Here is an 11,132-nt window from a genome sequence, read left to right on the forward strand (position 1 = left end):
GCTGTGGCTTGACTGTGCATCATCAGTGTTCTGCCACTCTCATCAGTATTCTAGCTTACCAACTGAAACTGCTCTCTCACACATAGGCTACATCTCTGTATATTATTTAAGTAAGTATATATACTCTTTTGATCCCGTGAGGGAAATTTGGTCTCTGCATTTATCCCAATCCGTGAATTAGTGAAACACACTTAGCACACAGTGAAGTGAAGCACACACTAATCCCGGCGCAGTGAGCTGCCTGCAACAACAGCGGCGCTCGGGGAGCAGTGAGGGGTTAGGTGCCTTGCTCAAGGGCACTTCAGCCGTGCCTACTGGTCGGGGTTCGAACCCTCTGGTTACAAGTCCGAAGCGCTAACCAGTAGGCCACGGCTGCCCCTAATTTTTGTCCTTTCTTTTGTTCACACACAAATTGGGGAAGTCTACAGTTTTACGGTTTTCAGCATACATCATTGCTTGATAATGATGTTAGTACCTTACTTGGGCCGGTTGGGTTATTATATCTAGTCTTTCACAAGTAGCCTAGTCATTGGTCATATCCTTACTCATTCTCACACATCTGAATCATAACACAAATAAAAATAAACAGGACTCACCTTGTAATCTGTTTTTGACAACAGCCATTGTAACCTAACTAAACTGCTTCCATCCACATACTGGCCCTGTGGCCCAGCAAACACCAACACCAGGGTTGCCAGACTGGGTTGAGTGATTTCCGCCCATTCACGCTCAAAAACCCGCCCTCTTCAGCAAAAAAACGCCCCAACAACGATTTTGTCATAGAGAACCATTCAACTCAAAATTTTATTTGCCCGCCTAAAGCTTATTTTCCCCCGCCCGACGAAGTCAAAAGAAGCCCAATTGGGCGGGCACCCACCCAATCTGGCAACACTGACCAACACACTCTAAAGTTGGCAGTTTATATTTGTACTGTAGAATGTTCAGAAAAGAAATCTAGTTCCAGACAAATTGAAAAAGCAGAATTTAGGCCTAATTAAAGGAACCGTATGTAAGATTGTGGCCAAAACGGGTACTACAATCACTTTCAAATTACTGTAGAGCGGTGTATCCCCTTCCCCTCCCCTCTGACTGGCAGAGTTGGCAACCGGATGACTAAACACTACTGACTTTGTGATTAGTAGATAGGTGGAGGGTGGCGCATTAGGCCAAAACACAACATGACAACATCAACATCAGTTGAGGGCTGCAACTTCACTTTTTAAATGACAATATCCTGGCCAGACTACTGTTGTCAGTGATATAAGTATTTGAAATGAACATGATTTCTTAATGTCTAGTGACATATCAGGGCAATTTTATGATTAATTGAAATACAATTTTTACATACGGTTCCTTTAAGGATCTACATGCATTCTCTTTAGAATTGAAATATCATGGCATGTCCGATCATTATAGTTTTGGTATCATTAGGGAAAACAGATTAATTACCCTAAAATATATTTTTCTGAGAAGTCTATATATTCTAGATGTGATATAATGTGCATTGAGACATCTCCCAACTACCACTATACCTTAGTTCTGTAATGTATTTAGCATTACATTGAAATGCATTGATTTTCAATGGACAGCTATTAGTTATGGGTCTAAAATAGCTGTGTAAAGTGTATTCAGCTATCTAACCCATATCTTTTCTAAAAGCCTATACTCTCTAGATGTGATATAGCAAGAGTTTGGATTTGACCCACCCACTTTTAGTCTTTTGCCTCTATCTAATCCTATATTATATAGGTGAAAAAGTGTATGACGGATGCATTTTAGCCTATGTAATTCATGAAAAGCTAAATTATCCATCTAAACTGTATATTTTCTAAAAGCCTATGCCATCTACATATGATATAACATAGATTAAGACATATCGCATCATCCCACACACTTGCATACAGCTATATAGGCATTTATTGTAAATTGTACTGGGTATGGGTATAAAAGCTAGTAAAAATACAACTAAGCTACCACTTAGAAAAGGTTATCATACCAAAACATATCTCTCAGACATAGAGGATTACGAAAATCATTGCTAGATTTTGCCACCTTTGGTGATACCAACTTCTGTTCTGGCCCATGGACTATATGGTCCATCAGCAGTCAGAAAAATGCTGGCAGAAAATTTGATGTGAAGTTTTTGTTGAGTGTGACTGAACACTCAACTGTGTGGTTCTTCGATCCTCAAAACTGCAACAGTGTGTTTAAGCTCTAACTCCATCTACTGGTACATGGAGTTAATTGATGGCTAGTCACCACACACACACACACACACACACACACACACACACAGGTGGAGCTTTGAGACCTTTAGAAACTGAGACTGAGAAAATATATTGTTTATTCCGTGAATTGTATTGACAAATGTGATCGTAGCAGTACTTACATTAATCATGCCAAGTTACCCAACAAAGATGCGAGGCATTCATAGTAATTGTAAACATTTAACATTTTGATGTAAACATAAATTCTCTATTATGTGGATGTAAAGACTTTAGGGGGCGTCGCTACGGCGGGTAGAGAGCTCGTCAATGCGTTTCAGCCAATCAAAACGGCATCTCCACTCCTCAGCAGCCAACCAAGAAACACTCTGATTTTCAAATCTTGCCCGCCATCTTGTTTGTTGTCAGTTTCCGCGTAGAACAAGTTGCGTTAGGTAGGGTTGTTCACATTTTTGGATCGCTACCAGTGGATTTAACGTCAAGGTAACTTGTTTTTGTTTTAATTGTTTTGTTGTTAACATTATGGGTGTAGTGGGTCCGTTATTGCGCGAATCAACATAGTTTTAAACATCCTCTTCGTCAGGGTAACCTCAACATAACTTTTTGTTAACGTAACGTTGGTGTCAACGCTAAATTACCTTCCTTTAGCTATGCTAGCATGCAAACTGGTGGATGTTTAACAGTCAAACCATTGTGAAGCCTGTTTATGTGTTATTTCGTATTCAAGCGAACTAGCATACTTTTAATTTAAGTGTGGTGGTACACATTTTGCCTGCTTCAAATGGTTTGTGCTGTTTACTACCAAACAAACAGCGTCTTGGGCCCTATGGGTTCCCACAAAATGAAAACACCCCTCCGCTTTAACCCTGTGTAACTACATGTGTGTTTAAACGTTCAATTCCATTTGGGGAAACCTATGCTGCTGAGTCGCCTGATTATCTGATGAGAAGTAAATAATTGAGTTACATTGTTTGATTGAACATTTGTATTTTCTGACATTTTGTCGCAGCGGCAGGATTTTCATTACATTAACGTTACAGCCCGCTTTTCATCTTTGATTTAAAAAAGTAACAGTTAGGCTGATCATAAAGTTACAGCAACGTGGGGCCCAGCCCTTGTTGATCATTACTTGCACCAAACTGACTGCAGCACTTTTAAGATTACTTAACAAGACACCTGAACTCACCCAGAAAATGTTTGCAGAAAGATAGAGATGACCACTGCATTTTCCTTTTTCACCTGGTCATGATTCCAAGTAGGTGGTTTAGTTACAAACCCACAGTAAGTTGTAAACCTGATAACAGAATAGCCCGAGGGTTCAATATCCAAATTAAACAAAGGCAAAAGGCTTCTCTATTTGGAACTTTAACACTTCATCTGGGTTAACTTACCCAGATCTGTCACTAAACCACCTGATTGGAATACAGCCCTGCTCTAGTAAAGTTACTCTGATTTCCACAATGTCTGGTGATACTGGTGTGTTTTCCCTGTCTTCTTCACTTCAAATTGTGGAAAGCAAAATAAGCTAAGCCAGGGTGGACCATGTCACAACATTGTGGATTTCTGTTACAAATGTATTGACTCTCGGTCCTGCAGTGTGCCACAGAGCTCTGTTCCAGATTGCGGTTATTTTACACAGTAGTATTCATACCATGTAATGTTTATCGCCTTTAGGATGGAGTCTCGCTTTGCATTCCTGCACCAGCGGGACAACAGCGTGTCTATGCTGAGAGTGAAGATGTCCCGCAGGCGGTCCCAGTCCCAGAAGGAGAACCGCACGAAAGTTCACAACCTTCGCAGGCAGCTGGAAGACTTGCAAGAGCAAGATATTTCCATACTGGAGAAGTCAGTTGCAGTTCTTGAAGAGAAGGTGGCTAAAACCAAAGCACTGAAACCAGGTGAACCTCGCCCTCCTCCATTTCAAGACCAGGACAGTCTGCAATTTTATTGCCATTTATTGCTGTTTTTTCCACAGTACTTATTCAGAATAGTTTCATAGTTAGTGTATAGCCTGGCAGACATTATGGAGTCCATATAATGTAATTGCAGAAGTCACAAACAGAACCTTTGTGCAACAAAATTCAGTGAAGTTTCTTCATGTTATTCACTGATTTTAAATATAAGAAAGTTGCAATAGTCTATATAGGTATCATGCCGATATTTAAAATACCTGGTTGATTTCAATCTAACCTATTATTCAAGATGGGCATCTTTGTTTACAAACATGACACAACCTCTTCAGGGAACAATAGATTGTGGAAAGGCCCCCAAACAGGTTTGATTGATTGTGAAAAGACTAAACATGTGATGATAAATCTTGCAGAAACCTCCAACCATTCAATTGTTTCCAATGTCAATGATTTGCTTTCCAGTAGATGCTAACAGTGCTGTAGAGGAGAGGAAGAAGATGCTTGCTCGGTACAAGGAAGCCAAGGAACTCCAGAAGGAGAAAGAGCGCCGGGAGAAGGAAAAGAAAGGCGTGTTTAAATGTGGCCTCTACCAGCACAGGCAGCCTGCATTTGCCAACTCACAAGCCCCCACTAAAGCAAAGGTGAGTGCTGCTGTCCTGTACATGCTGTGCTGTATAACCTGATAAAGAGGAGCTTACACTTTAGTAGCTTATGGAATAGGCCCTTTCCTATTTGATTATGTGGCTCTGAAAAGGAACATTGTCCCTGACCTTAAACTGAGGAAGGGGCATGTCTTTGTGGGACAGATTGCGTCCCACAAAGACATGCCCCCTTGTGGTTTCAGTCTATTTTATGGTCTTGTGATGTTGGTGAATAAATCTGTGTCGCTCATCATGGCCCTCGTTCTGTCCAAAAGCAGAACCCTGAGCCAGTGCTGTCCACACGCGTCACTCGATCTATGAAGCAACCACAGCAGACTCCTCTTCAGCCACTGCAGCAGAAGGTAAATAAAAAACAATCTAGTGATTGCAAACAAAGCTCTCCACTCTCTCTAGTCATTTATACTCTCAGGCAGTATGCCTCATGGCAGTAAACAATAGAGCCTTGCGGTTGTTAGCATCTCACTCTACTGGTTCCACTGTCCCCCACCCGTTACCACCCATTTACTGATTGAGCCTCATTTGTTCTCTTCCAAACCTTACAGACTGCAACCCAGAAGTCTGCGCCAAAGAAAGGTAAGCCAGGAAAGACTCTTTATACATGTCCTGGCTTTTATAGTGCATCATGCCTTCAGCTGATGACGTGATGACGGCATATGTCTGCATGTTGTGTGCTCATTTCATCTCCTTAAAACTCTTTTGCTTCTCTGTCCACACACAGAGCCAGTGGTCAGGAGGCCTCTCAGCACCAGGGGACAGACGAGGGTTCCTCCAGTTGCAGCGACGACCGCCGTGACCAAGCCTAAAGCTGCAGCAGGTTTGATGTGGCCCTTTTTTGTTTGTTTGTTTTTATTTATTTATTACAAAGAAGTACATACCTTTGGTTTCCTACGTATTTCTGACATTTGGGTGTTTTCTGTTCTTCAGTTGAATCTGTCACAAGAACCACCAGACCAACAAGGGCAGCAGCCAAGCCTACATCAGGTGTTTACTCAAAGCAGTTTGCCTTATGTAATCCAGATGTACTTTAACTTTGTATTGAGTAAAAGCGGTAATAGTTTCATATAAAAATGTACATTTTATTTTGTATTAAGATTTGAAAACCAGAAGCAATTCTAAAACAAGATCCACGGTGAAGCAGCAGAAAGTGCCATCTGCAGGTCAGGAGAAGGAGCCAAAAGGTAACTAACCACTGACCGGACCCATTGACCACCTCTGGTCCGTACAGACTGCCATAGGTTCATTAGGTGTGTGCGTGTGCGTGTGCGCGTGCGCGTGCGTGTGTGTGTGTGCTGTCTATACATTAACTTCATTGTTTGATCCTTTTTCCACAGAGGACACAAACGAAATGATACAGAGTGATGAGAAAAAGGTGAGAACCTACGGCTTTCCCCTAAGTGTTTAAAATGATGACAATTTTGATTAGTATTTTTTTATGTTTGATGTAAAATCCGATGTAATAAATAATAATGAATGAATAAACAACTTTCCATCCATATTTAGGAAGAGGAGAGTTGCCCTGTGGACCCCCCTGCACCTCAGCCAGTGACTGCCCCAGAGGAGGACCCTGTCCAGACGGAGGCCGAATCCGTGGCTCCCTCCTCCTTTGCCCCCGAGGGCTTTATGTTCCAGGCCCCCGTAGGCCTCCCGATGCTCCAGCCTGCCCCACCGTCCCCCGACAAAGCCAGCGCAGTCACTGCCCCCAGGTACCCGCCTCCCTGTCATACAGCAGCGCTCCACTCTGTTCACTTCAATCATTATCATAATTTCTATATAAGGCTTCAAGTGGCTCCCAGCTTGTTGATCAGTGTTTTTTGAAAGCCAAAGTTTACGTCCTCAAATGTGGTGTTTTATATTATTAATTGCTCAAACCAATTAATGGATTACCAAAATTCTTGGCGATGGCTTTAATAGTTACAGCCCTAGATGTAACATTACGTTCTCTCCATATCCACAGCTTTGAAGCCCAACTGGAGGCGGACGTGCCCATGGACCCTCCTTCTGCTCCCTCCTCTCCTCCTCCCAGCATCCCGACCTCCTCCATCTCACCTGTATCCACTGCCTCACCACCTCCTGCCTCCTCTCAGCCTCTCTCCTCCTCCTCCTCCCCCCCACCTCCCTGCTCTGATGGTGCTACTGCTGCAGCAGCAGCTGACTGTGGGTCTGCAGCGCCTCCTTCTGACCAGCAGGAGGAACAGCATGGAGTCCCCTACTTCAGGTGGGTCTCAGTCAGGGCACTCATTGGATGCACCCAGGTAGTGTTTGTGCTGTGAAAAGGGTTCATATATGGAGCATCACGCTTAGGATTTTGCTGTTGTGACCTGTTCAAACACTGACTTGCATGTAGGGTGCAGTCAATCTACACAGTGTTTTCTTTTATTGGGTCCAGTTGTGGTGTAACTTCGGTTGAAAATACGAACACAAAGCAATTGAACTTGACCCCAGTCGCTTTGTCACTTGTTCACTTTTGTGAGGTGTACATGTGCTGGTAGTCAGAATGTCGATTTGTTTTAGTAAACTCTGATCTTGTACAGTGATTCCGTAGACTTTTGCTGCTGCCTGAATTGCTTACATGGTAAATGGTTAGGTTGGTTAGGCTCCATTCTGAACAGAAACATAACAAACAATGAGTCCTACAACAGTAAGATAAACTTGTGAATTTTGGTGGCATTGCTCAGGCTGTTATAACTAATGTAACTGAACTCTTTATTTCAGGGCTGTGATGGTCAGTGAGACTCAGAGGTTAACAGAACTCTCAGAACAATGGGAAGTGCACTTTGAGGACTCCTCCATCCCAGAAGAAAGTGAGTATGGAGATTGAGAAGTGAATTTGTGTGGAAATGACTCAATAGGTGAAATACTGAATTGATTCAGTGAACACATGCAAATGTTTCCTCCTGTGCCCATCAGTGAGAGAGCGCATGCGGACAGCGGTGGGACAGGCCCGGCTCCTGATAAAGGAGCGCTTCGGTCAGTTCAGTGGTCTGGTGGACGACTGCGAGTTTGGCCGCGGCGAGAAGATCACCACCTGCACCGACCTCCAGGGATTCTGGGACATGGTGTACTTCCAGGTGGAGGACGTTGACCGGAAGTTCAAAGCTTTGAAGGAAGCAGAGGGACGGGGCTGGACAGAGGAGAGCAAACCAGCACCACGGCAGAAGAAGCTTGTTAAGGTGAGGCTGCTTTGGGAAGTAACCTGCTTGTGTCCCACCTTGGTACTGGCATAAATTGAATTAGCCAATTGATTTTGCAGAGGTATTAAATTAGCCTTACGGCTCCCACACACAGTTGCGTGCGGTGCAGTGCAGTGCTTGAGACGCATCCCATCCACTTTATATGGGCTTACGTCATCCGTTGCCGAACTGAATTGTGGATCCGTTGCGTCGCGTTGCTCCCGTCGCTTGCGTCAAAGTTCAACTTTTGCTGCACCGACGGAGAGCAACGGATGACGCCAGCCAATCAAATTACGGTTCTAGGCCTACTTCAAGGCATTTGCATAGTAGGCTACACACCCCGGTCGCCGGGAACACCCACTGGCATGCGTTGACGGAATGCAACTGTGTGTAAGCACCGTTAGTTAATTGAGGCTCCATTTGTCTCCCCACAGAAACCCCCTATAGCAGGTGCCGCTGGCAGGCCGGCTGCAGGTGCTGCAGGTAACGCAGCAGCCAAGAGTCGCCTCGCTGCCATCAAAGCAGCCATGAAGGCCAAGCAGCAGCAGGCCGAGGCAGAGAAGGCAGCGCAGGCAGCGGCCAGTGTTCTGGACAGCACCCCTGCCTTGGACACCCCGTCTAAACTTCGACCCGCAGACATTGTGGTGTTCAATGGAGGCTTCTTCCAGGTTGAGAGCCCACTGAAGACAGCTGGTAAGGGAACCAGGCATCTCTTACGGTGTCTAACTTTTTTTTTTTTTGAATTAGTTGTTATTTATTATTATTTGATCTCACTTCGTTCATAGTTGTATAACAAAGCTTGTAAGTTGTGATGGACTCTGACAAAATAGCCACAGTGTTCTGTGCCCTCTTCCGAGGATTGTCTATAAGAAAATAAAATGAATGTTTTTGGAAATGTCTGCTGGTTGCCTCTACCTAGGAGCATCCCGGCTGAGCGCGACCCCCGCTGCCTCCCCGCTCATGACCCCCAGCAGGCACCGGCGCTCCACCCTCCCCGTCCACGCCTCTCCTTTCCCCCGCGTAACCCCCGTCACCACCCCAGCACGTCTGCCCAACCCGTCCCCGGCCCGCACCCCTCAGCCAAGCGTCCCTCCAGCCGCCGCCGCCGCCGCCTCCTCCTCTCACAGTCCGGACCCAACCAGCCTGGCCCTGAGCTTCTCCCCGGAGCGCTCGTGTCCTGCCGGCTTGTCGCGGCTCAGTCCCCAGGCCCCGGACACAGACGGATCCCCTCGCTCGACGTCAGAAGTTGCCCCCAGCCTCCACCCCAGCCTGCTGGTCTCCTCCCCCGACGCAGAGCAGCGTCTCCCCACAGTCGACAGCCACGCCAGCCCAGCAGGAGCTGTGAGGTAAGGGACCCCTGTTATTCCTCTGGGACCTAGGATTGGAAGTAGGAAGGAGGCTGATTAACTGAACGTGTAAAGCAACCCAGTGGGAAATGTAATCTAATGTCGGCTCTCTTTCTCAGCATTCTTGCAGATGTTGACATGAGTGCGACTCCGGAGACGTCTTGCACAGAGGTGAGGGATTTATCATCTCTGAACAGTTAACATTTCATAAATCATTGAAGACCCTCCCTTTAAAGATTGTTACTCTTTAGATGGAGGAGAAGCACAATAAAAGACTAGATACGTTTAGATCTTTACATTTTTTGGGATGTGGCTGAGTGTCAAGTTAATAATTTCCTGAGGGTTTGTGTGGATGGACACAGGATGTTCCTGGGCTGGACTTTGAGCGCTACCTCCAGCCCACCGCGCGGGTGAGCCTGTCTCCTAGTGCCCCCTCAGAGACCTTCTCCCCCATGGCAGTGGACGCCGAGATGGAGAGCCCAGAGGTCAAGAGGCAGGACGCTCTACTGCAGACCCCAACCGGTATATGATTGACACAACTAGAGTATCTTGGGTTGAAGGTGTGGAGTGTTTTTCTGGTTTACAACATTCAACAATGAATGATCAACAGAATGTGAAGAAACATCCATTTTGATGTAATGTCAAAAATGGCCTTTATTCTGTGTTGGTCAAATATTAACTGAAGATAGACAAAGTCAACGGAGGAGTGTTGTGTGTCTGTGTTCAAGACCGTTCAAGACCATTCAAAGCCTACAGAGTTTCACACGGCTCCTTTAACATCAGAATCACAGCTAGTCCTTTGTGGTGTTAGCTGAACTGGTTTGGTTTATAATGGTGTTGAAGCTGTTTTAGAATCTAACACCTTCACTCTCTTCACTCCTCCTCACCCCCCACCCCCACCCAGCACTACCAAGGATGTCCCCACTCTTCACCTCACAGATGGAACAGGTTAATATTAATCACTAGTCAATCTTCACCTTTCTTTTTCATTATTTATTCACTTTTCTATCCACAAGTTTCCTACATCCATTGAGGCCTTGCGTAATAAGTGTAATAAAGAAGATGTCAATTTGGAAATAGCTAGTGTCTTGGCAACATCCGCTTCTCAGTATAACGGATGGGATGTGTAGGGGGGGCTTTTTTAAGTCTAAGTTCTTCAGACATATTCTTTTTGATTTGTCGTCTTTTGGGAGGAGATGGAAACTATACCATCGTCGGCAGGAACACCGATTTAGTTTTAGTAAAAAAAAAAGAAAATGTATTAGTGTAGTCCAGTTATATGTACAACCACAAACGGCACATGTTGTCACTGAGCTCCGTAACATCTCTCATAAAGGTTTGCGACTCTACACAGTAAATAATAACCCGATTAGCCTCTTCGCTAACTAGCACACAGAAGACCGCAGGTATGCTACTTCCACCGCCTCACGGGAAGGTTTACCCGTTTTCTTCTTTACAGCAGCACCCCAAGGAGACTTGTGGATAGCATTAGGGATTTCCTTTTAGTCCTATATTTTCATGTGTCATATTTGATTTGTTAGTGTCATATTTGATCATAGATGAAGTAACTTTTTAAAATAAATGCATTGTTGTCTGTTTTCTGCCTTGCAGTCAGTTCAGTCAAACCTGTTACTCTTCACCCCTGTTGAGTTGAAGGACTGCGTGCCTCGGGCATTATGTGAGAATGACCTGATGTCCTTTACCCCACCAACTCACAACTAGCGACAAAAGAAAAATATTTTGTTTTATATATACATTTTTTTTTACTTCATTGCTATTTGACTGGTTTAAATAAACACTTAGTTTCTCCAGTGACGTT

The 11,132-nt window shown here is 44.7% G+C and overlaps 1 protein-coding gene across 3 annotated transcripts; it reads left to right on the plus strand.

Annotated features, from left to right (window-relative positions):
- The first annotated feature begins 2,642 nt into the window (after window positions 1–2,642).
- On the plus strand, window positions 2,643–11,124 carry dlgap5 (discs, large (Drosophila) homolog-associated protein 5). Of its 3 annotated transcripts, none has more exons than XM_076298458.1 (19): window positions 2,643–2,708; window positions 3,900–4,123; window positions 4,598–4,776; window positions 5,052–5,138; window positions 5,340–5,370; window positions 5,516–5,611; window positions 5,722–5,778; window positions 5,889–5,975; window positions 6,129–6,166; window positions 6,298–6,500; window positions 6,752–7,012; window positions 7,510–7,598; window positions 7,705–7,967; window positions 8,402–8,660; window positions 8,887–9,313; window positions 9,433–9,484; window positions 9,676–9,835; window positions 10,218–10,261; window positions 10,925–11,124. In XM_076298458.1, the coding sequence occupies exons 2-19, from the start codon at window positions 3,901–3,903 to the stop codon at window positions 11,033–11,035; spliced, it is 2,667 nt and encodes an 888-aa protein (XP_076154573.1). In that variant the 5' UTR covers window positions 2,643–2,708; window position 3,900; the 3' UTR covers window positions 11,036–11,124. The 3 variants fall into 3 exon arrangements, with proteins under 3 accessions (XP_076154573.1, XP_076154574.1, XP_076154575.1); XM_076298459.1 differs by having other exon boundaries at window positions 5,055–5,138; XM_076298460.1 differs by having other exon boundaries at window positions 4,601–4,776.
- Window positions 11,125–11,132: the final 8 nt, after the last annotated feature.

The sequence above is a fragment of the Alosa pseudoharengus genome, unplaced genomic scaffold (genome assembly GCF_046254945.1).
Source record: "Alosa pseudoharengus isolate Yale_2024_CS ecotype anadromous, Long Island Sound unplaced genomic scaffold, YU_APseudo_1.1 YU_APseudo_1.1_scf_21, whole genome shotgun sequence".
Lineage (NCBI taxonomy): Eukaryota > Metazoa > Chordata > Actinopteri > Clupeiformes > Clupeidae > Alosa > Alosa pseudoharengus.